This window comes from Corvus moneduloides, chromosome 14, assembly GCF_009650955.1.
Source record: "Corvus moneduloides isolate bCorMon1 chromosome 14, bCorMon1.pri, whole genome shotgun sequence".
Taxonomy (NCBI): Eukaryota; Metazoa; Chordata; class Aves; order Passeriformes; family Corvidae; genus Corvus; species Corvus moneduloides.
The window spans coordinates 18,644,299-18,671,281 of NC_045489.1; the positions used below are offsets into that span (position 1 = coordinate 18,644,299).

The 26,983-nt window shown below is 48.7% G+C and overlaps 1 protein-coding gene across 4 annotated transcripts in view; it reads left to right on the forward strand.

Annotated features, from left to right (window-relative positions):
- NEXMIF (neurite extension and migration factor) overlaps window positions 1–25,785 on the forward strand; it is a 156,768-nt gene extending 130,983 nt beyond the window's left edge. For all 4 annotated transcript variants that reach the window (XM_032123546.1, XM_032123544.1, XM_032123545.1 and 1 more), the window contains 2 exons: window positions 17,622–17,746; window positions 21,434–25,785. In XM_032123546.1, coding sequence (XP_031979437.1) covers window positions 17,671–17,746; window positions 21,434–25,707 — 4,350 coding nt within the window. In that variant the 5' untranslated portion in view covers window positions 17,622–17,670 and the 3' untranslated portion in view covers window positions 25,708–25,785. The remainder of the gene's footprint in view (window positions 1–17,621; window positions 17,747–21,433) is intronic.
- Window positions 25,786–26,983: the final 1,198 nt, after the last annotated feature.

The window sequence follows — 26,983 nt, forward strand, 5'->3', positions numbered from 1 at the left end:
CCACCTCTGCCCTGGGCAGCTGTGCCAGGGCTGGACAGCCCTTTGGGTGAAGGAATTTCCCCAATATCCACCCTGAGCCTCCCCTGGCCCAGCCTGAGGCCGTTCCCTCTCCTCCTGTCCCTGTTCCTGGGAGCAGAGCCCGACCCCCCCGGCTGCCCCCTCCTGTCAGGGACTTGTGCAGAGCCACAAGGTCCCCCCTGAGCCTCCTTTGCTCCAGGCTGAGCCCCTTCCCAGCTCCCTCAGGAAGTCTCCAGCCCCTTCCGCAGCTTCCTTCCTTTCTCTGGACATGCTCCAGCCCCAAAATATTTTTATATGTCTACAAACTTGCAAATAAACCTTTCAGAGCAGAGCCCAAGCCCTCGGAAACCGCGCCAGGGGCTGGCCGAGCTGACAGCTCCTGTTCTCACTCAGGCAGTGACAGCTTCCACCTCGCCGTGCCCAGGCTAAATTGGCTCTTTTTGAAACCACTCACATTTCTTGGGGTGCAGTGTGAGCTGCACAGCCCTGAGCTCAGCACAGCCCATTTATCAGCTCCTGCTCAGAGGTGTTTAGCAGGGACATCATGTGGGTTTAGCAAACAGGCCGGGACACGCCATCCGGCACCTTCCCCATTAACCTCTCCAGCGTGGCGAGCCAAAAGCCATCGCTTTGGATTGCTGCAGGCCTTGTCCTGCTGGGAAAGCAGCCTGTCCCCTGCGCTTTAAATATACTTGGACATGCCAATCCCCATTTTTAAGATCCAGGCTGGGAAAACAGGCTCTGCCTGCAGCATCATTCGTGGCGTCACCTCGCCAGGGTAATATCCAGGAATCCTCTAAGTGACTTTAAGATGCTGTGCTAATGCCTTTTCCTTCAACAAGAGCCATGGACACAGCTAGAGGGCTGCTTTAGGACTTAATTTATGCATTGCTCTGAAGTTTATTCAGTGGGTTGTTGGTCTTGTCTTTCTTGCTGAGACAAAGGATGGATTTTTCACAGTGGTAGCTCATGTGAAGCCCCACCTGCAGAGCTGCCCCCAGCTCTGGAGTCCCCAGCACAGGAAGGCCATGGAGCTGCTGGAGCGAGTCCAGAGGAGGCCAGAAAGGTGATGGAAGTGATGTAACTCCTATCCTGTGAGGAAAGGCTCGGGGAGACTTCAGAGCCCCTTCCAGTGCCTAAAGAGACTCCAGGAGACCTGGAGAGGGACTTGGGACAAGGGATGGAGGGACGGGACACAGGGAATGGCCCACTGCCTGCCATTCTTCATCCCACCATGGTCACCCTCCATGCTGGAGGAGTTCACAAGCTCCCATGTTCCAGCTATATTTTTTTCAGCAAAGACAAGATTTGATCAATTCTGCTTTGGGATTTTGCAGGTAGAGTTCACCAGAGGTCCAGGGCCAGGACAAAGATTTTGGTTCCTTCCTGTCGCTCCCAGCAGAGGCTCAGCCCCACTTTCCCTGCAGCCTCCATCCCCACCAGCTGCTGCTCCTGCCACTGCTCCCAGAGGCAGAATCCCTGATTTTCTGCAAATCAAACGCCTGCCCATCATTTGCTTTAACCGAGATACCTTTGAAAGAGTTTCTACAGACTGAATTTGTAATGCACATTTGGGAAGGTTTATTTCCCACCGTTATCAGCTCTAATGAAATCCCAGGTCAGTTTTAGGCAGCCTGTTATCTCTGTGATCTGGAGCTCTGCACGAGTTTCCAGGAGTTTAAATCTTCCAAATGAACTTCCTCATTTTGGGGTGGACGTGGTGTTTCCCTGGCACGGATCCCTGGGGCTCGGGAGGAGCAAACCCCAGGCTCTTCTCCCTGGGCAGCAGTTACCCCGTGCACTTTTTACCCCTCTTTAACTTTAAAAGTCTCTTGTGTGGTTTGAATGTCTTCACTTTCAGCTCTGTTCCCACACTGGCTTTATGGTCAGAGGGTTTTTGTTGTTATTTCCCTTTTTTTTGCACGTGTGTCACTCTGCAGCTCTTGCAGCCGTACCACATCTCTCCATCAGCAGATCATGGAATCACAGAATGGTTTGGGTTGGGAGGAACCATAAAGCTTACCTGGTTCCAAGCTCATCTCGTTCAGGTTGGACATTAGGAAAAAATTGTTCACAGTCAGGGTGATTAGAAATTGGAAGGGGCTGCCCAGGGAGGTGGTGGAGTCCCCATCCCTGGAGGTGTTGAGGGAAAGACTGGATGTGGCACTCAGTGATACATTTGGTTCGTACGTGTACAGGACTCTGCTTTGTCCCTAGACACCATCCCTGTTGGTTAATTTGATTTAAATGAGGTTAAATAAAAGCCTGCACAACGTGTTTTGCTGGACTTCCATCAAGTTGCTCAACAATAGCACCACTTACGGTGTGTACAAATATGACTTTTCCACTCTCTGAGTGAAAGTAATTTATCAACGAGTGGTCCTTGTCCCTGTACCATGGCAAGTCTTTGTGAAATCTACTTTTTAGAGCAGGCTGTGGCTTATACAACGCGTGTCTTCGTTAGAAATATACTGTATTTTTTAAATGTGAAGATGCAGAAGAATGAAAAGAAAGCGTGCAGTTTGGAATAATTTTTGAAGGGGAAAGCTCTCCATTGTGCAGACACTCCTTGAAATGAATAGATCTGCATTAAATGTGTTCTTGAACTTGGTGATGGACTTCGATTCCATCCATTGTGGAGGATATTTCACCAGTGTAAGGGAAATGGTGGGAGTGGGAGCTGCGTGGTTTATCCTTCCATCTCCACCTTCGTGTTTGCCAGCCAGCAGAGAGGGCATTGCTCCCCTTCCCTCTGGATCAGTTGTCTGGGACAGTCGGTGGTGGGAACACCCTTCGGCACACGGGAGGCTCATTCTTCTGCCGGAAGGCTTTAAATCCACATCTCCTGGAGAGCTGTTTCCCCCATGCCTGCTGGTGTCTGTCCCATGTGGGTGCAGCACGGCCCCTTCCCAAGAGGATCCTGCCCTCTGCACCACACACTGAATCCCAACAGCCACGGCTTGGTTGACCTTTGGCAGCGACCGGGACCAGCCTCGCGCACGTGTCCCTGCTTGGAGCCTGAAGGATGATTTTTGCTTTATCCGACTGAAAGTTTAAATTTTGTCTTATTATAAAGCTGAAGTGATGAGTTGGAAAAGAAGACAACACAGTGTCACAGTCTCATGGTGTCTCCATCATGGGAGATTCCTTGTCTTGGAGTGGGAGTTGATGCCCCGAGTTCTCCAGACCCTGGTGGGAGATGCTGGGATCTCACCTGTGGTGCAGAAGGGAGGGATCCATCCGTCTTCAGCTCAGGGGATGGAGACCTGGACTCTCCTTGCAGGCTGTTAGGAAACAGAGGACGCTCCCTAAGGCTCTGTTGGTTTAGAGCTGGGGGAAGGCAGAGCTGAGAGGGTTTGAGGTCAGACAGTGTTCAGAGCAGACCCTTCCCCCCTTGTCGCAAAGCCCTGTCTCCACTAAAAGGATTTAGAGGCAACTTGGCATAAGAGGAATTTTAAATCTTCTTTTGTGTCTGTCAGTGTTTCCTTGGAGAGATACCGTATTTTTCAGCTGGATGAATGGCCTTTCCTGGGTATGGTTGACGCTCAGCATGTCAAAGATGCAGAGCTACAGTGTGATCCGTGTGTGCTAGTGTGGGTGGCATTGGGAAGGCACCTGCAGCCTGGGAAAGGCCATGGCCACCACAAAACCACTTGCTTTTCTGAAAACACTGAAATCCCAAGTGTTGTTATTGTCGAATTGATGCGAGCAGCCATCTGGAATCCGGAATTGCTGCAGGGCAGGGAAAAACTGAGGAGACTGCAGCGTTCCATGCAGGCAAGATGATGGCTCCAGAGCAGGCAACCTCAGCTCAGCATTCCCTGGCTGATCTCAGCTTTGTGTCTCAGCACTGATGTTATTTTAATACAGTTCCATGGCTGGAGTTGCTGTGATTAGCAGAGCAATTTGCAGCGCGTTCTTCAAAATTGCCAATCAATTCGAGCCCAAAATAGACGGAAGCTGCTGTGGGATTGACGGCTGCTGCCCAAAAAAGCCCTGAATGGTTTGTAAAGTCTGAGCAGGACTCGAGGCGCCTCTGTGACGTGCAGGATCCCCAAGCTCCTGCCTTGCACCCCTTCTAATTGCAGAGTGGAGAACAAGATTGTTGAGGCTAAAAGGGAACGAGGAGTGGTAGGGATTTTGTTAAATCCCTTGGAGGTGGCTGTGTCTCCTTGTGCTGCCACAGGATGTGGAGGTCACATCCTTCCCACCTCCTTTTATCCCAGCAGCAGGGCTGGATTTAGGAGGTTTAGAGGTAAGGTTTAGAAGAGGAGCAACTTTCTCCTCCTTTAGAGATAGATGTGCACCCTGGTCATCCACTGGCACTGACTTGGAGGATGGAATTAGCTGGATTTTGTCCAGCTCAGGCCAATAGCATTGGCAGCAGCTGCTGGAGCACCACAGGGTACAGATGGCACTGTGCAGCCACGTCCATGACACTGTTCCTCCCTCATGGTGTTTCTACTGCCAAGCCAGAGCCCATGGGCTCCATTTTCCTTTGTATTTCCCCTCTCCTTGCTGTTTGCTGGGGTCTGGGAAGAATGTCAGCCAGCATTCTGTGAGGGGGGTGGAGATTTTGGGTTGGGGAGCTCTGGGTGCCCATCCGTCACATCCGTCATTCCCTTGGAAATTGAGGTGTGCTGCCCTTGGGGCCAGGGACCCCCACAAGGGTGGTCATCCCTTAAATATTGGTGTGTGTTTGGGGGTCAAGGTGACACAGGTGGGTGACAGAGGGGACATGAGCAAAGCCCACCCAAGGGGAAAACCTCGAGGTGCGCTGTCTGGTCTTGGTTTTTCAGGGCAATTGGTACAGAACCATGAATTCGTCCTTCAGCTGGCATTTATTAATCTGGTTTCGGTTGGGTTTTGACCGTTGAAGTCTTACTCTTTACAGTGGGCGGCTCAGAAGTATAGCCAGAAATAAGATGGGATTTGAAGCGATATAAAATGTTTTTTAGCTTTGCCAAGGAGAAGTTGGGTTTTTTTGTTTGGCTCTACTTTTTCTCAGCAGTTCCATCATTGCACTCAATTTATCGGGGGTACTTTGGAACTGACAATGAAGTGTCCTTGAGAGGCTGGGAACACATCGCTGCTGACTCCTGAGAAAGTTTTTATAAAGCCAGATTGATTATTTTGAGGGAAAATGACAAAACCCTTATTTTGTGGAAAGCAAAGCCCTCAGCAGGGCTTGGCATGAGGTGGAGACAAAGAGAGGCCTGGAGCATCCAGCCAAGCCGAGGTTTCCCTCCCGTCACATCGTCCCTTGCCTCGCTCACGTTGTGAGCACAGATTTGGGTACGAGTTTTTTATTTTTACTGAAGAATTGATTTCATGGCTGCCCTAAGTGAGCAGAGCTGTGATGTCTTCACTGATGTCAGGCAGGGGATGTTTACCTCTTTATGTTGGCTGCGGCAGTGCCCGCAGTATTTTCTTCCTCTGTTCTCCAAGACTTGTTAAACGTTACAAACATCAGCGAAGTCCTAATGAAACAATTGCATCCTCGTGGCTTGATATGCAAAGTAACACCTCCAGCAAGGGCTGATAAATGCCCGTCTTTATGATTTTTTTCTTCCCGCTACATTCATGTGGAGGGGAAATGTATTGACTTCCTCTGCTCTGGTGCCAGGCTGGGAGAGCTAGGGGTGCTCAGCCTGGAGAGGAGAAGGCTCCATGGAGACTTTGAAGCCCCTTCCAGGGCCTAAAGGGGCTCCAGGAGAGATGGAGAGGGACTGGGGACAAGGGACGGAGGGACAGGACACTGGGAATGGCTTCCCAGTGCCAGAGGGCAGGGATGGATGGGATATTGGGAAGGAATCATTCCCTATGAGGGAGGTGAGGCCCTGGCACAGGGTGCCCAGGGAAGCTGTGGCTGCCCCTGGATCCCTGGCAGTGTCCAAAGCCAGGTTGGATGGGGCTTGGAGCAACCTAGGATGGTGGAAGGTGTCCCTGCCCATGGCAGGGGTGGAATGAGATGAGCTTTATGATCCTTTCCAACCCAAAGCGTGCCTTGATTTGTGCTCCCCTGTGCCGTGCCTGATGCTGCAGGTGGGATGTTGGGGCAGATCCCTGGCAGCCCCAGGTTGTTCTGTGTCCTCTCCCAGCTCAGGGCTTCATCCCTCTTGCCTTGGGCAAATGGCTGCTGCATTGGTCCCTCTCTGTGCCCCTGTGAGGCCGTGCCAGGAGCAGTCGGATCCTGCGGTGCGGCCGAGAGCTGCGGCGTTAACGCTGGGGGAGTCCCGGGCTGACTGATTGGTGTAGCAGGGTTTGAATTCTGCACTGAATATGACTAATAATCCATGACCTGGCTGTGATTATAGATGAAAGAAAGCTGATGAAGAGACCCTGCAGTGGCACAGAAAGGAATTAGCCATTGTCTAAAGCCGGGGCAGTACCGGAGCATTTGGATTTCACATCTGAGGTTCACGGGTGAATAATTCAGCACTTGAAAAAATGCTTCAGCCTCAGTGTGACATCTCCACATCTTCTTTCAGTGATATCCAAGACTTTAACTAAACATTGCTTCCCAGGGAGCTGGGGCAGCTGTCCAGATATTTTTCCTCTTAAATATCAGCATTCCAGATTGTTACCTGGATACGGATGGAGATTTGGACTGATATCTTAGGAGATGCAATCTCTCCTAATGCGGGATTTTGCCTTCAGAAATCGCCTCCGACGTTCGGTGGAACCCAAAATCTTTCCAAGTAAAATTAAGAGATGTGGCTGTCGACTGAATTGTTGCTTCCATCTAATCTTGTGATCTGCTAAGGCTTGTGGAGTGGGGATGGGGTTATTTGGGAATTTTGAATAAACGAACCAGTTCTCAAAGGCAAAATGCTGGTGCATTTCGTAAACGTGAGGAGGAGAGTGGAGGAAAAGTAGGTTGTGTATAAAACAGCCTTGGAAAATGGCTTGATGTTTTCTGTAGGGGCCCTGTAACCCTAAAACTAAACCCAGTGCTATTAAATCCCTGCATTTGAGTGGAAAGGAAGAACCATCCAGGAATGTAAGTGTTAAAGTGTTCCTACACCCTCAGCTCCGCTTCCTCCAGCGTATACATTAGTATAAGTCTTTAAATAAATGATCACATATTATTCCTCAAATAATTCATCCATTTTCTGAATTATTAGCTAAAAATGGATGGTATCTTATAATTGTCATCAATTCCAACTCCTTATTGGGCCTAATAAGTTCTTTTCTCGGTGTGATAAGTGTTTTGATCATTTCCTTTTCCTACCTCCCCTGATTCCCTTTCTAGTCAGAAGCATTCTCTCCTTTGGATGCACATCACAGGATGAGACTGGAAAGCTGTTGTACCTATAAAATCTGTGGCCCAGCTGTGTCAGCTGTAGGAAACTACTCAGGAAAATAAACCCGTGTCAGTAGGTGCTGCATGTTTTCCCTAAGCGTGGGTCACTTTTAGGGTCACCTTGCCAGGCAGAGCCACTGCACTGAGGTGGTCTCAGGGAAAAATGATGATGATGATGGTGATGTATTTAAGAGTTGCTAGCTGCTTGTGTAATTAAAGGTTTTAAAAGCAAAAGCAAATGAGCTGAAGTAGCCTCAGCTTTGTGCTCTGGAGCTAAAAGCACTGGCGTTCCTCTGCAAGCACAAGGAATATGCAGGAATTGCATGAAGTTGGAAGTTTAAAAAGGAAATCGTATGGAAGGGCCCATCTGCTATCAGTGCAGTCATTTATATGTACATAGAAAGGAAAAATCCTTATGAAACTTGGGAGTTGTTCAGGAATATTCAAAGGATCTGGCTAGAAACTGGGATATAATGTCTGAGGGGATTTTGTCTTCCACATCACTGTGGAACATCACCCTTTTTTGGGGGATTTCTCACCGTTGCCTCTTTCCTGGCAATCCTCGGTTTCTCGAAGCTGATGATGGCCTGGGATTTAGCACATGGCGTGGCCCTGCCCATGGGAACGAGATGAGCTTTAAAGTCCCTTCCAACCCAAACAATTCTGGGATTCTGGGATTCCATGTCCCATAGTAAGGGAACAGCAGCGAGCGCTCCCTGAACCAGTTCTTTGTGTAAAACATGGGAGGAATGAGCCCTTCCTCCCCTTGCTCCAGCTTAATTCCTTCCTGAGCCTAAGCCAAGCACTCCGTTGTTTGGTTTCCTATCTGTGCTTTTATGAAAATTATGTGTACTTTAGAAATTAACACTTTTTATCCGGAGTCCACGTCGGCTAATTGCTAATAAGAGACGAACGAGATTTGTTAAAATTTCTTTTTTTCCTATAAAATTTCTAATTTGAAGATATTAGAAAAGAGGAATGTTTACCCCACTAGGGTTACTGCAAATATCCTGATGAGCTTTCACATCCTCCTCCAGCACCAGCCTAATTACCCTCCTTAGTCCAAACTTTAATATAGTACAAATTCGTACAGAAAAAAAAAATTCCTCTTTTCATCCTTTTTTTAAACCTGGTGTTCCTCTTTTAACAGGGAAAAGAAGAGAATATTTCTCATCAAGAAAGAGGCAATGGTAAAGTTTAGGCCTGAGATTTTTCTTCAGCATATCCCTGTGAAATCCAACTCTTTGTGCTGTTTTGGCTCTGCATTAATCCCTATCTCTAAACCAAATTTTACACACCCTTCTTCAGCTATTTCATAATACTCAGTGTGTGAGGGACTCTGAAGCATCCCCTTTCTTCATCAGCTTCTGTAATCTTAATGCACCTGACCTTGGCCTCTCCTATTTCCTGATGAGGTTCATAGGAAGAGTTTGTTAAGCTTTTCAGACACTGGTTTGTCAATGGATCCATAAATACAGCAGCAGAAAGAGAATCTGGGTAGTAAGTTCATTTAAATGAAGCAATTCTGCCCATCAAGAAATCTCCATCCCAAACTGTTCTTTAATGGCTTTTGTTATTTTAGAGCAGACTGATGTATAATTAGCTTTGGAGAGTCCTCATGTTTTTGTGAGGTTAATACCCCAGGATCCTGCTGAATTTTCAACCTTTGCAGATTTATGAGAGTTGGAGTTTTTAATCATTCCATTCTGATTTTCTCAGAAATCCAGGCCCTTAACATTTCTGATTTATCTTAACTTTATATCCAGAGATGGAGTGAAAATGACATGTTTGGAATACAGTTGCTCTTAAGGAGGAAAGGCAAAAAGCAACATCATGGGCTGCCTTTGGGCATCTTTGGTACTTAAAGGGAGCTTCAAAAAAAGAGGGAGAGAGGCTTCAGACAGGCAGACAGGACAAGGGGCAACACTTTTAAACTGCCAGAGGGGAGATTTAGATGAGGTGTGAGGAGGAAACTCTTCCCTGGGAAGGTGGGGAGGCCCCGGCACAGGGTGCCCAGAGCAGCTGGGGCTGCCCCTGGATCCCTGGCAGTGCCCAAGGCCAGGCTGGACATTGGGGCTGGGAGCAGCCTGGGACAGTGGGAGGTGTCCCTGCCTGTGGCAAGGGGTGGGAGGATCTTTAAGGTCCCTTCCAATCCAAGCCATTGTGTGATTCTATTAATTAGAAATGTTTTTACTTCTGGCCATCACAGCTAAACCAAAGTTTGTGTTCTTACTCATTTTCAGGAGATGAAAATCTCCCCCTCACTTGCCAGTGCTTTTCAAAACTATGCAGCTGCTGACACTAATTATTGCTTCATTTCCTTCCACTTCTATAAAATATGAGAGGATGACCAAAAAAAACCCAGCAACTTTTCTTAATCATCATCCCTTGCTCTTGGTAGGCAGGAATTCTCTTTATGCTTCTTGTCCTCAAAATCAGGTGCACTCATTGAAACCCTCATGAGTCCACCTGGGTTCCTGCATCTCCTCACCCTCATTATTCCCAGGGGAATATTCACCCAGTCCCATGTGCAAATTCATCCCTCATTTGGAAAAAAGGGATATTTGTTTCTTCCTTACCTGAATCGTCAAGGCTTTCTCAGGTTCTCCATCGCTGGCTGTGGGGCTGTGGAGTGGAGCTGTGCTCATCTGAGGCCAACAACCTTTGTTTGTGACCCTGGGCCATCCTTTTCCCTTCCATTTTCTCAGTCTCTCTGTTCTCCGTTTCCCCACGAGCTTCCCCTTCTCTCCAGTGGTTCTTCCCTGACTCTTCCCTTTCTTGCTCTGCATTTTGCAGCTCTCCTCTCTCGGGTTTGGCAGCTCTCCCTTTTCTAACTCAGGACAGTATTATGCTGAAACCCTCTGCATTTCAGACGTTCCCTCATGCGTTTCAGCTCCTCCAGGATTTTAATTGCCACCTTTTTCCCTTTGTGATACGCTGCTGCTCTTGATGTCTGAGAATACATTTACAGAGAAAGCTCCTTTGGTATTTAACGTGTGCTTTGTCAGGAAGGCTGTAATTTTGTTCACTTCCTTCCTTTTGCCTTAAAGTTGTTTGTGACAGGTCTTGAAACACTCACACCTTATGTCCTCCCAGAGTAAGGTCAGAAACTGTCATTTATTTCAGAGCTGGCTTTAAATAACCTATTCTTAATATCATATCTGGGGGTCTGCTGGAGTTGAGGCTTGGGCTCTGCAGTAATTGTTGCATCTGCTTTCAGCTGGGGAAGAGTGGAGGGTTGCTATGAATATTAACAACTCATCCATCCTTTACACCTTCTGGGAACACACCAGTTCGGAAATTGTTTCCTCTTTTCATGGTTTTTGTGGTCTCCATTTCCTCTGCAAGCTCCTTTTTTTTAAATCAACTTTATTTCCCCCCCAGATTTATTCCTAATTGGAGGCTTTTATCTGTATTTATACCTGAACCTATTCTCAGCTAACATTGGCTCTATCAGGCCTTGCCTTCTTGTAGGGTTTTAGATATCTCACTGCTGGCATTGACTCAAAGCCCTTCTTTGTTTCTTTGTTTCCTATTTCTCCTTCATTTGGCCTTTTCTCCCATGTACTCACCATCATTGATAGGAAAAGCCCAGGGAACTGCTGGGAGATGCAATTTCCTTGTGAGGTTTTCCTGGGAAAATAGCTTTGAAAGCAGAACCCTCAAGTCCAACATCCCTTTCGTGGAGTGGAGCAGAGTGGGAGGATGGTTTCACCCTGTTCCTTTCCTTAGGAACTTCACCTTTCTGACCCTGTCAGTTCTGGAAACCTTGGGGATTCTGAATTTTTTCCTTATCACGGGCAAAATTCAGACACCCTTGGCCTAGGTAGAAATGTAAATGGAGGGAAACAGAGCTTTGCTCAGAGAGGTGCTGTCAGTATTGAAATACACCCCCATTTGCTGGCAAGTGAGAATTTTGAGCACTTCATCCACTAGTTATGAAATTACAGTGGAAAGACAAGGATCAAATGGAATCCCTGGAATGAAAAGGATCAGGGAATTTCAGAATCTGGTAGGAAAACAGCATCCTTCAGGTCAGGGAATGACCAGCCTGGCATTGCTGTGGCTGCTGATGCTGCCTCATCACAATTTCTCCATGGGAAGTTCTGTCCTGTGGGACTAAAGGGAAAAAAAATGGGGGAAAAGAACCCAAGAAAAAACCAACCAAGCAGAAAACCACCTGGCTCTTGTCCTCTGCAGAGGTCCAGCTGCCCATGCCAGCACAGGAGGAGGGGTGTGTGTGATGTCCTTGCTGCCGAGGGGAGCTGGGTGCTTGGGGATGGAGCCTGGCGGGGAGAGAGAGGCGGCTCAGCATTTTGGGGAGGGCCTGGGTTCTGTTCCCAGCCAATTCCTGGCCCTGAACTCGGCTCTGAGCTGCTGCAGCAGTTGCTGAAGTCCTGCAGGGGCAGGAGACTCGGTTGGGAGGAGCACGGTGTGCTCAGCATCCCCCATCCACGGGGAGAGCTGAATCCTCTCCTACTGTTACTCCACTGACTGTAAATATCTCGGAGACATTTACATGGTATTTCTTTTTAAGTATATAATGTTTTCATTCAAAAGTATCACAATTCTTAAAAGACCTGTCAGAGGCTCTGACATGTAATTAATTTCTCTAAAGCTCTTTTTTTTGAAAGATACAACTGCCTATATAGAACACCTGCACTTATTCACGATTCTGCAGGAAAAAAAGCCACAGCTCCTTCTTCTTCGCTTTCTTCCCCCACTTCTCCATAAAAAGATTCTCCTTCACTTTGGATACTCCCTCTCCCTCTACCCTCGTGAGCTACAACACTCAGGATGTGGAAGCTGTGTGTAAATAGGAGCTGGCACATTGTGTTTTGTCTGGGTGCGAGTGACCTTTTGTTAATTCAGCTTGAAGCTGAAACACTCTTGCAACTTTAATTCCAGAGCAGCCACCACCAGCTCAGAATCTCGTCCACCTCACAGAATTCCCACGTGTGCAGCTGGGCTTTCAGTCAGGTTCCTGGGCTGGTTTTTTATTTTTACCTGGTAGATTTTTTTCCCCTCGTCTGCCTGGGAGGAGAGTATTGAGCTCTGTGGTGTAATGGTGGTGCCCAGGAAATATAAATGAGGTGATGTTTAACCAGCAGTGGTAAATCTCTGTATTTATAGAGATATAGAGATACACAGATTTAAGTGGCCAAGCACTGGATTCTGTGGCAATCATGGCCAGCTTGTTTGCTTTATCCCCTGTAAGTGGCATCCAGGGCATCACTGTGACCATCCCTGATTCTGCTGGAAAATGCCACGAGCCAAATCACTGCTGCTTCTCAAGGAAGGGTCTGCAGGGAGTCCTCAGGGGGAGGAAACCTCTCCAGCAGGTCCCTTGGCACAGTTTCTCCTTGGGTTGGCATCTGTGGAGCTGGGGAGGCTGAAGGAGATGTCATCTCCCCACGGCACCTGTGCACTTTGTAAACATCCACTCAGAAAAACTGCACCAGTCTGGGGGGAAATGGGCATTTTCTGGCTGACAGAGAAGCAAAGCAATTTGTTGCTCTCTTTGTAGAGGGCGGCCATGCAGCAGATGCATTGTTTTGGTTGCATAAAAGGGTGGCATTTCCCCTTTTGTCTTTGTAAAATTAGTGTTAATAGGAACATGCTTAAATCCAAAAGTTTGGGTGGGTTTAAGTGAACATCAAGTCCATCATTTATGTGAATGGAGGTGGATGAGGGAACGTGTCCAGGATTTTTAGCTTTGCAATTCAGGTGTTTCCTTCTCTGTTCAAGGGTTCCTTCCAACCTTGATCATTCTGGGATTCTGTGATTCTAGGAATTTCTAGAACAAGAAATAATCTGGTTTTACTCCAAGGGACTGCTGAAGGGACATTCCACCAGGATCTTGCTCTGTGTTGGGAGCAGAGGGAGCTGGTGGGGCCTCACCTGGGACATCATTTTCCAGGCACGTTTGCCTCCATTCCAGTAACACCAACACCCATAAAACTTCTCGAGTGTCTCAGGAGGTTTTTTAAAAGAGAACAAAAACATCCTTTGGGTTTCTTGGCCCCTGGGCTGAAGAACCTGCACGAAGGCAGCAGGAGCTTTGTGGCAGAGGGTCCATTGTGGTGCTGTGTTTGTGTTCTCCCAGATGTGTGCACGTGGGCTGGTCACTAACAGGTTTTGTACAGTCCCATTACCACTAGAAATGGGAAAATTGACAGGAATCGTGAGGAATGGGGAATTTCCTCAGCTGTGATGCTGAGGGTTTTTAGAGGCACTTGCAATCTTTCACCTGACCTGAGTCATAGGGCTGAAAGGGATTTCTCCAGGTCACTGAGCCCTGTGTATTGCTACCACAGCTCTGCACCCTGTCCTTCTGTCCATTAATTTGTCCATCTTGTGCTTAAAACTAGTTGGATTCTTGTTCAGCTCCACTGCTTGCTTTCTGTGGCTTCTTCCCCTCTCCATCTCCTTGCTTAGCCAGTGACTTTCTGTGGTGCCAGCTGTGATCTTAGCAGGCCGATGCCCTGAAGTCCATGGTGCAATCAGCAAAAGCCCTTCTGAATTCTTCCCTGCGACTGAACGTGTCCTTGAAGCACAGCCAGCCCCACTGTGCTCCCGTCCTCCTCCTCCAGAGACCTGGAGTTCATCCGACCCCTCGTCTTTGCCCGTCGCCTTCCCCCCGCCATCCTCTTCCTCCATCCACTCTGGCTCCAGTCAAGTTCATAAACTTCAAGCTGGTGCCTGATTTTCCTCCTGCCAGCTCTTCATAATAGCGTGACCCCAGCCGTGCCTCTCCTCAATGGCCTGTCACCACTGAAATCTATATTCTCTCCTTTTTATACTTCAGTCTGCAGATGTGTTCTGTGCTCTCCTGCTACCCAGTGTATTCTCTGCCCACTGCCTTTATCCCCCAGACCTCTCCTGGTTTAGTTTTTCTTCCCTGGGACACTCCTCCTCTTTGTTATCCCCAGCCTTCTGTTTCTTCCTGTTCTGCCCCGTTGTCAGCTTTTCTTTCCCAGTTGCTGCTGTTTCTCCCTGTCCCTTTTGGGGTCTCACCTTTCCTGGTCACACTGGTCCCAAAGGTCCCAATGTTCAGCAGCTCTCAGCAAACCTGGATTGTCTGTCCCATTTGTACTTCACCTCTGTCTGGCCCTAGAGGATGATGCCCCATCTGGACCCTCCTCAGTTCCTTCCAGCTGGTTTCTGGAGCTCAGCTCTGCTCTCTGGGTCACTGCAGTCAAGGAAAAGAGTTGTGCCCAAGCACATCCCCTTTGTTGTTGCATTTCATTGTCTTCATTGTCTCCTCCAGCCTTTAGATCTCATCCACCGGCAGCATCCCTTGTGTGCTTCCCTCCCCCTTGTGCACACACATCCCAAAAAATCATAATACTACGAGATTAAGGGTCTATAAACTCTCCCTTTGTGCCTGTTTGCTTGGCTGCCTGCATGCCTGTTGCTTGCCCCCCTGTCTGTTCCCTGCTCTCTCCATGAAGGTTGGCCCTTGAGTATCCATCAGAATCAAGGAAAGACAGACTCCTTCCTCATGGACCTGTTTGCAAACCAGTCAAACCACTGACATGAGCAGGCAGACACATGGAGCCCACGGGTGGGATCCTGCTCCTTCCTCCCCCGTTGGAAATCCCAGCAGGACTTGGCTGGCACCATCCTGTCCTTTGAGATGCTTGGGCTCTTCCTTGGGGAGCTCGTTGTTGTTTCCTCCCTGGAGATGTTTCGTGTGCTGGAAGTGACAAATTTACAGTATTGGGGAATTGCTGTTCCTGCTTTTGTCTGGTGTTTTACTCATTGCAGGCCATTACTGGAACACGGTGTGATGATGTTCTGGGGTGAAAACAGGCTACCTGTGGCATTTTACACCAAATCCCTGTCCACCAGGACATCCAAGGAAATTTGGGTCAGCAAAGATGCTGCTGGTGCTCCTGAGCTCAGAGCTGCAGGCCTCAGCTCATCACACCCATAAACAGAGACTTGGCTTGCAGGATGAACCTTCCCACAGAACCCTGGACCAGCTCTTACCCCTCACCCTGCAGCCTGGGGGTTAAACATTGAACAGGGAGGAAAATTTCCATAGTGTCCCTGTTTGGGTTATGTACTTGGATACCTTGAAATGCTGCCATGATTCTCCTGTGAATATAAAACTAATTAAATACTTAAAGGATGATCATACTCCAAGTCCTTTCAAGGACTGAGGCTGTTCTCCTGGCAGGGCCTTTCCCCTTTTAATTGCATGGCTCCAGGGGGACTTTGGAGCCCTTTCCAGGGCCTAAAGGGGCTCCAAATAAGCTGGAGAGGGACTTTGGAAAGAGGTCTGGAGTGGCAGGACAAGGGGCACTGGCTTCCCAGTGCCAGAGGGCAGGGCTGGATGGGATATTGGGAAGGAATTGTTCCCTGGGAGGGTGGGCAGGCCCTGGCACAGGGTGCCCAGAGCAGCTGTGGCTGCCCCTGGATCCCTGGCAGTGCCCAAGGCCAGGCTGGACATTGGGGCTGGGAGCAGCCTGGGACAGTGGGAGGTGTCCCTGCCTGTGGCAAGGGGTGGAATGAGATGAGCTTTAAGGTCCTTCCTACCCAAACCATTCTGTGACACCTCAGCGCCTCCCCAGCAGCCCAGTGTGTGGAGCCAGTGGTGCCTCTCTGGTCTCCTGAGACCCCTCTGGTTCTCCCGAGGCTGCAGATATTTTATTAATATTTTCATTAATGGATATTCTAAAAACTTAATTTATTAATATTTCTATTAATTAAGGCACATGTAACAGGCAGGAGATATTATCAAGGAGGCACAAAGCTGCAGCCTGTCACTGGCAGACACAGAGCAGCTTCTACACTCAGACATTAATCTCCTTCATGGAAAAATAACTCTGATCTCTGCTCTGGCTTTTGGAGTCTCTCCTGCTCCAACATGTCAGTGATGAAAGGCCACAGAGGGAGCTCAGGGTGTGGGGAGGGTGCTGGCAGGAGAGGGGTCTTACCACAGCAAACCAGCTGGCGTTGGAGAGCTTTGAGATGGGGATTTGCATCACAGAAAAACTCGTGGGGTTAGTTAAATATTCCTCTAAATATGCAAAGGAATGGAGTTACTGATGCTTGTTATTCTTATCTTCCTCTCGGTGTCACAACATCTTTAAGTTGGGTGAAGGTTTCACTTACTAAGGCGGTTGTAAAGATTTCACATTAATTAAGAGGACTCCACTGCAAATCTGAATATGAATGAAGTTTGGCTGCTGAACCCCAGGGCAGTGAGTACTGTGGGAACAACAGACACTTGACAAATGTTGATGTGAAAAATAAAAAGCCAAACAAAAAGCCCCCAAACCCAGAAAAACACCTAAACCAATGCTGCAATCCAGTACCTGTTCTGTGAGAGAGAAAAAATTGAGTTCGAGTTGCCAGAAGGGCATAAAATAGATTTTGACTTGAATTTGCAGTCAAAGAAGCGAAATTCTGTCAATCAGGAGCACTGATGAGGGTTCTCCACTGCCAGCCATGCCCAGGTTTCAGCCACATCACTCCGTTGCTCCTACTCCCTCTCCGTAGGCCCCTGGTGGCTTTGAAGGGTGGGGGGACCTCAGTGGAGGGAGGGAGAAGATCTGGGCTGGATCCTGGTCTCGGGTTCGTTGCTCTGGTGAGGCCTCACCAAGCCCAGTCAGCCTGGACCACTCATCGTTCACTGGAGGTGAAGCTTCACTCGGTGGGGACAGAGTGGGCAGTCGTAGGGCTCCGGGGAATGAGGCTTCCCAGGATGGAGCTCTTGTGGCGAACAGTGGGACTAGAGATACTTTTCCACAAAAACCTGCTTTTTTGGGAAGTTTTTCATACCTGCCACTGCTTGGAAGGGCAGTAGCTGATAGTGAGGGTGAGCAGCTGTCACTCCAGTATCCCTGCTTTTTTCCAGCTCCATCATAGAGTTGCTGTTGATGAACTGGGATGAATCCTCTCCTTCATCTCTCCACTGATCCATCTGGAGATGGGTGGGCTTTCCTGGCTGGACATGAGTAACCTGCCTTTGCATGGCAATTTTGGGAGATGTGGAGGGTCCTGCAGAGGTGCTGAGCACCTCTCCACCTGCCAGAGCAGGACTTTGGGGAAGGAAATGCTGATACACAACATTTTCACCTTGCTGAAAAGACATGGGACTTGGCTTTTGGAGTGGAAAAGTGACAAGCTGAGAGCCTAAATAAATTGGATTTGTCCTCTTAAGGAGGGTGCAGGCAGCGTGTGAGGCGGTGCGGGGGTGTTTTATTGTTGTTATTTTTTATTCACGGTTCCTTGAGCTGATCCTGGGGATTGCACTGACTGTGGTTGTGTTTCTGGAAATGTGCAGGTTGGCCAGATGCAGTGAGGCATGGAGTGAGCAGAAAGAGGTTAAATTGATGGATGACCAACAAGAGCAGGATTGTGCCTCAGAAGACCAAGAAACTATCCTGATTAATGGGGTGAAAGAAAATGGTAAGGAACTTAATTATGGTACATGAGGGAGCAGCGACAACTTGGAAGCCAACTTATTTTCCTAATTCCTTTTGTGCATTTAATACTAGCAGTTTGTGGGTATCTCTGCAGTGTGGAGCAGGGGAGTAAATGGGTGTTTTCTGCACAGGAATCACTCCAGCCATAAATCTACACCTTTTAAGGCCTTAACAAGAACTTCTTTTGCCTGTGCGTGGGCATGGCTGGGAATGTTTATGTGCACGTGCAGTTCGAATTAGAGATTTTAGATTGGTTTCTTGGGGAAAAAAATGTCATCCAGGACTTTGTAGCCCCCTCTGTCTGATGGGAATCTTTCCCTCTCTCAGCATTATGATCCCATTAGCCAATGTTAGCAAAATTTGGCTGAAGGATACTTAGTCCCTACAAACTGGGAGAAAATGAGAAATTGGGTAGGAGAGAGAAATCAGGATTGGTGGCAAGGGAAGGTTGGATTTGTGAGCTTGTTCTTGCCTGTGTCCCATCACCCAGCACATGGGATTCCCTGTCCTGTAATCCCTTTTCTGTGCAGACAGGTCGTGCTCCTGGGGGCCACCAGGTCATTCCAGCTGCCACCAATGTGGGTGGGGAAGGATCAGCCCCTTCCAGCAGCCTCCCAAAATGCCCAACTTTGTCTGTATCTGTTTCATCGATTCCATACTTGCTTTCAGAATAACTAATTAGGAGTAACAGTGCTCAGCTGTCTGGAGCCCTGATTGAAATAAATAAGCCTCTGAGCCTTTTCTGAGGTCATTTGGACTGTAGTCTCTGGCCACAGTAAATGCAGAGGGAGGCAGAGCCTGATGCTTTCATTCTTCAATGTGTTTTATGTTTCATTTCATGGCTTTTTACAGTTTGTATTGGCCCATAAATCTTCAGACAGATAGATGTATTTTATTTATATATAAATTTGATCCTGTTAGATATCAAGGACTTGGTCCTCTGATGCATTCAGATCTAAACAAGGTGGTAGAGACAAATGTTCTTGTTCTTTACCAAAACCTTGGAGCAACTCCAGCCACGTGGGTGCCCATGAGGACCCCGCAGCTCATGCTGGTGGCAGGTGAGGCACACGCTCACACTCGCTCCTGGGATGTAATTTGGGAGGTATCTGTCCTGTCAGCACATCTCCTTCCTGACTCCAGGGTGAAGCTGCAGCTGCTGGAGCTGCAAGGGGATTTTGTAGCCATGGTCCCCTTGTCTGCTCCAGTGGACAGCAGCATCAGTGCTGTCATCCTGATCAGTAAGGAGGGGGATCTTTAGAACCTCTTACCACTTCCATGGAATTCAATTAAACAGGGCCTAAAAAGTGCTTTAATTAGATAAAACATTATAGAGTGGTTTATGGTAGAAAAGACCCTAAAGCCCATCCAGTTCCCTCCTCTGCCATGGGCAAGGACACCTTCCATTATCCCAGGTTGCTCCAAGCTCCATCCAACCTTGGACACTTCCAGGGATCCAGGGGCAGCCACAGCTTCTCTGGGCACCCTGTGCCAGGGCCTGTCCACCCTCAGAGCCAAGAATTCCTTCCCCATACCCCATCTCAGCCTCCCCTCTGTCAGTTTAAACTTTCAGTTTGAACACTGGTGTGTGGGAGTTGCTGCTGAATCCAAGGCCAGGAGGCAGCACAAAGCTCTGGAGCTGCCACCTCCCCTTGCCCATGTGCTGTTGGGTGGATGCTGAGTGAAACTGGGAAAAGCGGTTTTGCTTCTCCAGCATTTTCTGTGTGAACTGTATTCCCTTGGAGCATCAGTTGAACACAGGCCTGATTTTAGGCTGATACAGAGCCCCAGAAAATCAGGTTTTGGCATTTGTATTTCACAAGAGTTAAGTTCACTCACACAAGTACAAACCTAAAGAAACGCCCAGAGACAGTTTGTTTTATATAATAGCAGCTTTGCCTATTGAATGGAGCTTTTGAGATTGAATTTCAGCTTTCTGCCTCCCCCTTCTTTGAGTCTTACAGCATTCACACACATTCTTCTTTTATCCTCAAATTTTCCATGCTTCCTGTCAGCTCCAAGCTGATTTTTATTTTATTTTACTTCTGAAGTGGAACTGCACTGGTTAATTTGTTTTGGTGCTTAAGGAAAAAGATACCACCTCTGCATTTCTGATCTGAAGACTGGTGGGAGGGACTCAAAAATCAGCTTTTTTATTTATTTCCTTTTTTTAACCCTTTTCAAGCAAGCCAGTCTGGTCTTTTCCGAGTCATGCATGTTGAAGATGCTGACAGGCATTGCTCTGCACTTCAGGTTGGAGTGAGGGAGTCTTTGGGAAAAGGTTTGGAATCCTGGGAGCGCTGCGAGGCTCCAACTGCAGTTTGTGCTTTGTTCAGACTTCACTGATGGCTCCATCCCTGAGGCCCTTGTAGCACAAAGCTGATGGGAGTGTTTGGGATGAAATTAGGGGGGTTTTGACCTCCTGCTTGGCACAGGCAGGCATCCCACTCCTTCCACAGCATCCTGTTCCTTTCCATCCTGCTCACCTGCCTGGTGGCAGCCCTGGGGGGTTTTCCAGCGTGCCAGTGGTACCTGTGCCAGCACAAACCTCCCCTTCCCAGGCTGCCAAGGATGCAGGACACTCACTTTCCTCTATCAGTTCGGAATAAGAGCACTCGTGGAGGGTTGCAGCAGCCAAATAAATCCCTTTGCATGCCCCATTTAATGCCACAGCCTGGTGTTCCAGTTGTGTTTTAGAGCACTTGTCCCTTCTTGGAAAGCTTTGGCTCTCGCCCCTCTGCCTTCAGTGGAGCCACCAAAAAAGAAAGACCTGAGCCATGACAAAAGCACCGGGCTCCGAGTTGGCAGAGCTCTCTGGCTGGGATGAATGCACTCATTGGAATATATTTTTTTTTAATACAGAGATATCAGAGCGTGTTCATGGATGAAAAGACATCGTATTTAAATTTCAAGGGTCATATCGTCCGTTGAGCCAGGAGTCAGATAAAAGTACATTCATAACTTTATTCTGCCATAAAAGAAGCGCAACGAGGTAAAACTAAAAAAATCCTTAGGTTAAAAAATCCTTACATGACTAAAAAGGCATTTTTAGCGATTAGGGAAGAATGGCAAACCCCACAATAATTCTAACAATAATTGCTTTAAACTCTGTGTTATCTTCTGCCTTCCCTTGGCGTGGACAGTGACAAAAAGACCGCTGGGTTTTTAAAATCAGCCATCACTTCCTGACTCCGGAGCAGTAAAGCAGCTCAGGTGTGTGCAAGCTCAGACCCCGCAGGGGGGGGTGCTTTGTTTCTTTAAGAATCTTATTTTTCCATTAATTTTTTCAATGTTAATGAGAACATTTTTATTAGGCTTGTTTTGTTTTTTTAATAACATTGTGAGGTTTGAGAGGCAGTTTCCAGGTAACCGTATGGATATGAGGAGGGAAGAGCGGATGGGTTGTGTGTTTTAAACGTACTCTCGTACCTCTTCCAGCTGGCTGCAGGGAGCAGCATGTTTACCTCTGCCTTCCACGCACATCACCACGTTAATATGATCCAGGAGGGAAGGATTGCTGGGAAGGGCTTCCCAAAGGAGCAGTTGGGAAAAGTCACCACCAAGCCCTGGGAGAAGGGGAGCGGGGTGGTGAGCCTGAGGAGACCTACAAGGGTGGTAACCCCTGTCTCTTTTTGTTCCTTTCCTCGCTCCTTTTCCCTGTTCCCCGCAGAGTCGCACGCCCTGGACGGCGATGAGAGGCCCTGCAGCGCCGCCGAGGCCGCGGTGCCGTTCCCGGCGCTGAGCGCGGCTCCCAAGGAGAGCCCCGCGTGCCACCGCGCCGCGACGGCCAAGAAGCCCTGCCTGCTGAGCCCCCCGTCGCCGCTGCGCCTCACGGATGTCCCCGAGCACGCCTCGGACGACTCCTCCGCCCACGCCATCTCCCTCACGTCCTGCGTGACCAAGGGCATGAGCTCCTGGTCGCTGCCAGGCGACTGCGAGAAGGCTCCTTTCACCATGATGGAGCCGGGGGGGATGTCGGCGCTGACGGGAGACTGCCTGATGCAGCCGAGCCGGACCTGTCTGGGCTGCTTTATTGAATCCAAGGACGGCATTGATGCGGAGCCGGGAATAAGCTTGAAAGTGGGGGATATAAATAGGGATTATGATACCTGTTCGGTCTCTGATATAGGGATTCACTGCATGAGCACAGGAGAAACCATGAGATATGGGGATCAACTGCTTTCAGACCAGCTTTTAAGCTTCCCTATGCATAAATCGAGGGCAGCGGACAAAAGAGATGCAGAAAAATCTGACAGTGATTCAGAGGACCCCACTCAGAAAAATTATTACGAGGGATTACTATTAGACAAGTGCAATGGTGAGGAACCTTTACTAACAAATCCCAACCAGGAATGGGGCTATTTTGAATCTTTCATTAGTGAAAGTAAAATTGAGCTGCTTGACCTCTGCTCCAAAAATGAGCTTTCTGTAAATCTGTTTTCTGAGGAAGACGTGGATAATTACATGTTCGATGATGACGATTCCACCTTGGGAAGTGATGTCTGCTCCCTAAAGATTAGATACGAATCTTTCCAGGACAATGTGCGGGAGAAGACCACCACCCTGCAAGAGGACGCCCAGTTCAACTTCTTCCCCAGTGTGTTCAGCAACTGCACCAAAAGGGACAGCAGGAGCACCCTGAAAAGGGGGCCCAGCGGTGCCACCGACCCTTCTCAGTTCAAATCCGAGGAAGGCATCATCTGGGGGGAGGAGGAGGAGGACGGCGAGGAAGAGGACGGCGAGGAGGAGGAGAAAGCTGCCTTAAATAAATCTTGCAACAGCACAGAGATGGTGCAGTACGTGGGCTCCAAGAGGAGCCACTTCTTGGACTCAGTGAATTCCACGGAGGACTCCGGGGAGTTCAGCGACGACAGCACTTGCACGGAGTCCTCCTACGACGTGCTGCGGGATATCAAGGACTGCAGCCGGTACCTGGCCCGGGACCACTCCGGCTCCTTCATCCAGCAGAACTACGGGTTGCGGGCGAAGAGGAAAGTGCGATACAGCGACGACTACCTGTACGATGTGGACTCCATCGAGAACGAGAAGATCCTGGACAAGAAGGAGTGGCTCCCGGACGGGCCCAAGGAGGAGGACGACGACGAGTGGTGCCCCAAGAAACGACGAAAAGTCTCTCGCAAGGAGCCCCCCGTGATCATCAAGTACATCATCATTAACAGGTTTAAAGGGGAGAAGCATATGCTGGTGAAGCTCAGCAAAGTGGATGCCAACGAGACAACTGTTACTCTGAACGAGGAGCTGCTCAGCAAATACAAGAAGCTGGCCCCACTGAAGGGCTTCTGGCAGGAGAGGCAGCAGAGCCGGCTGGATTTGCTCAGATCGTCTCTCTACCACAAGCAGAATTTCTATCTTAACGGCTCAGATGCTTCGTTCCTCCCTCACCCACGGAAGCGAAAATGCAAGCTAGCAAACAGGCACCGGATTCAAAGAATTAAAGCCATCGAGCAATCAGTGAACAAGCTGGGCTCTTGCTCCTCTGATCACAAGCAGCCTTGCAGCAGTAAGGAGGACGTGGGCCTGAAAGGGCTGCCGGCGTTAGCCATCGCCACCCCCAGCTGTGCCAACGGATTACACGTCCACGACATCGCGGGCATCGCCGTGAAATGCAAACCGCAGGAGCGGGAGCACAAGGGGACGGAGCGGAAAGTGCTCCGCAGAATCAAATTCAAAAGTGAAGCCAGGTTGAAGTGCAAGAAGATCAAAGCTGCCACCAGTACGGCAGAGGACTCCCCAGCACTGGAAAACCAGGACTCTGCAGCGCGTCTGAAGGACGAAAACAGTCCCTGTGCTTCAGACAGCTCCCATCTCCCAGAGTGCCACGAGGATAAGGTTGCTAAAAATTCTCCTTTCCTACCATCCACCTCCTCTTCAGACAAGCCTCTGCCATCTGCTAATATCACCACCAATGTACCCCTGATCCCCGGAGGGTATCTGCAGACGTTGTTAGATGCTTCGGATCTGTCGAGCAACACCGGTATCCCGTACTTCGCCCAGCACCCCTCCGAGCAGCAGCAGCACCCGCTCCCCAGCATCGTCCCGCCGGAGAAGCCCTTCCCGTCCCTGCAGCCGGCGCAGAGCTGCGTGCTCTCCCCGCCCTCCGAGTCGGAGCTGCAGCAGTCGCCCGGCCACTTGGAGATGGAGCAGGGCGGCTTCGGCAGCATGTGGCCGGCCAGCAAGGGCAGCGAGCGCCAGGACTTCCCCGGGGACATGCCGGAGGCGGCCGGAATGCCGAGCGAGTTTGCCCCGGGCACGGACGGCCTCCCCGCCTCTGGATACACTCAAGTCAATCTGAATAGCGGCAAATTGCTATACCAAAAAAATTACATGCCGGATAGCCAACAAGTGCAGTCTGATGATTCTTATCAGTCATGTCATTTCAATAATGGAGAGGGGCGCTTTCATTTCCAACGAGGTACACTCAGTACGGATGATGGCAGGCTCATTAGTTTTGATTCAGTGGGTTCATTGTCAGTTAGTTCTAGCAATTACAGTTCTTTAAGTTTAAAGTCTTGTGAAAAGGACGGCGAGGATGATATTAATGATGATTTCTTGGCCCACTGCAGTCCCAAGCTAGTGATCCAGCAGAGCATAGATGAAATCACCCCTTTGAAGGAGTCCACGGACCTTTTAGACATTTCCAACTTCACGCCTGATAGGTTCCGCCAGTCGTCGCTTTCGGAGATGTCCCCTCCAGACACTCCCAACCTGTCCCCGCAGATAGCTGGCTCTGATGCCAAGCCTCTGGGCACCCTGAAGGGCTTTCAGGAGAGCCCCCAGGCCACCCTCAACAGCTCCGAGAAGGTCAAGTGGAACTGTGGGGTCCTGCAGACCGAGGATCAGGCAGATAATGGGTTTGCTTTAAATAATCACCAGTTCCAGTTCCATATGTTCAACGATGAAGATTCTGTCAGCCTTCTCGAAAAGAGTCCATGCTTGTCAACATTTAATGAGCCATCTGGTCAAATTAGCACCAATAGCAAAGTGTCAAAATCGAAGAGGAAAAGTTCATCCAGCAAGAATGTGGGTACAAACCAAAGCTCTTCCCAGAAAGCCACCCGGAAAAAATCGCCCAAAACCAACAAAGGAACCGATAAGCCGCAAGGGAAAAACTCCAGGCAGGCACCCAAATCCACCAGGAAAGGGAAAAACGCAGCGGGAGTCAACGGCGAGAAGGCTCCGGCTGTTGGTGGCAGGGTGGTCACGCAGCTGGGCACCGTGGCCACGGCCACCAAGGGCGTGACCGAGGGCACTCAGCACTGCGGCCCGGCCGGGGTGAAGCTGGGCAAGCACAACGGGCTCTCCGGAGAGTGGGCGCTGGGAAAAGAGGGGGGCACGGGCTGGTCGGAAGCCAGCCTGGGCAACGCCACCAGCCTCCTGGACGACGACCAGAGGGAGTTCGAGGAGCCTTCCAACATCCTGTCCAACATCGCGTCGGGAATGGCTGATGTCCAGAGGTTTATGATGGCCTCCATCGAGCCCCTGTGGGGACCCGTCGGCCACAACAGCGTTCCCGACATATTCCGGTCACCGGAGTCCAACAGCCTGAAACTGAAAACTCTTAAAATTTTGGCAGGGACGTCCCAAGAGTCGAAGAAGAAGGCGAACGGTGGCTCGCCGGGGGCGGCGAAGAACCACAAGTCAAACAACAAGGGCTCAAGCAAAAACAGCAAAGCCGTGACCTGCGACCCCGGTCGCCCCAACTGCTCCACCGGGTTCACCACGGACATTCATGCTCCCTTTTTTGATAAAAACTATAGTAACCTGAGCACTTTAGGCAATAATGGACCTACCCATAAAAAACTCTACCGTCATAAATCCAGTTCGAAATCACTGAGGGATGAGAACTGTAAAATCAAGCGGACGGACCGTGAACAGCCCCACAAGGACCCACCCGTGACAGCTGCTTTTGAGAAACTGAGGTAATGCTGCACCAAACTGGCTGGAATGCCCCTAACCTCCCTCCCACCTGCTAGGCCTGCTGTTCCTCAGTTTTTCCTTCCTGAAAGCAAAAGTTTGCATGAAAAAAAAAAAAAAAAAAAAAAAAAAAGACATTCCCCTTTTACAGTTTTGGTTGGTTTTGGTTTTGGGGTTGGTTTCTTTTTTTGTTTGTTTGGTTTTTTTAATTATTATTTTTAAATGCATGAAAATACTTATGACTTGCAAGCTACCTAAAAGAATGACCAATTTTCTGGCTTGGCTGGGGTTAAAAAAACTAACAAGGCTACTCTTTTCTGCTGTTTGGCTTCTTCAGTTTTTAATTACTTATTTATTGGGGGAAAAACAAAAACAAAAACTAAAAAAAAACAAAACAAACCATGATTACACGCTCTTTTTAATGATTTTGACAAGGAAAGACTTTTTTTTTTTTTTTGGAACATTTTGTAAAAAATAAACCACAAAAAAAAAAAAAAGAGGTTCTGCATCCAAAAGCCAAGATCTCGAAACTTATTTACTTTGCAAATGAGAACTCGTTCCTAATTGAGCTTCACGTGGCAATTTTTGAGTGCTTTCTGGCCCCCTCTGCTGTTGTGTCTCCTAACCTGCATCATCTAAAGCTGCATCTTCTCTACCCGCCCGCCTTTAGCACGTTCGCTCCGTCGTGGTGACTCCAGACGAGCTAACTAAGATGGCATCAAATGTTTGATTTTTTCCTGCAGGGAATCAGACTCCATTCTTCTTAAAGCAGAAACAGCATTTTTGGGTTTTCCTGTATTTGAAGAAGAGACTCCCTTTTCTAGAAAGACGGTTGATGTTTGGTTCTTTTCTTACCATTTTTTTTCGGTTGTTTTTTCTTTTTTTTTCCCCATCGGTTCCTTTTCGAAATCTGCCTTGTGGTCTGTTGAAATGTAAGTGCTGAAATGAAGAGTTTGAAATTGTGGGAATTTTATTATTTGAAAGCAAACCTAATCTGGTATTCTCTGTGAAAGACTGTTTTAAAAGTCATACTGTTGTACAGTAGTTTATGCACTATTACCCACAACAACAAAAAATTGTGCCAAACTATGAACAAGTGACTGTATTGTATATATTTTTACTTCTCTATCAACATTGGGTTGTGAGTGTTTTCTGCAGCTATGCCTTTTGGTTTTACTAGAAACATTCCAGTTGTTAAGTACTAACCACCCCCCTTCGAAAGCACCTGTAACTCACGATGAAAACGATATTGTTCACTGATACAACTTACCAAAAGTTTTATGGA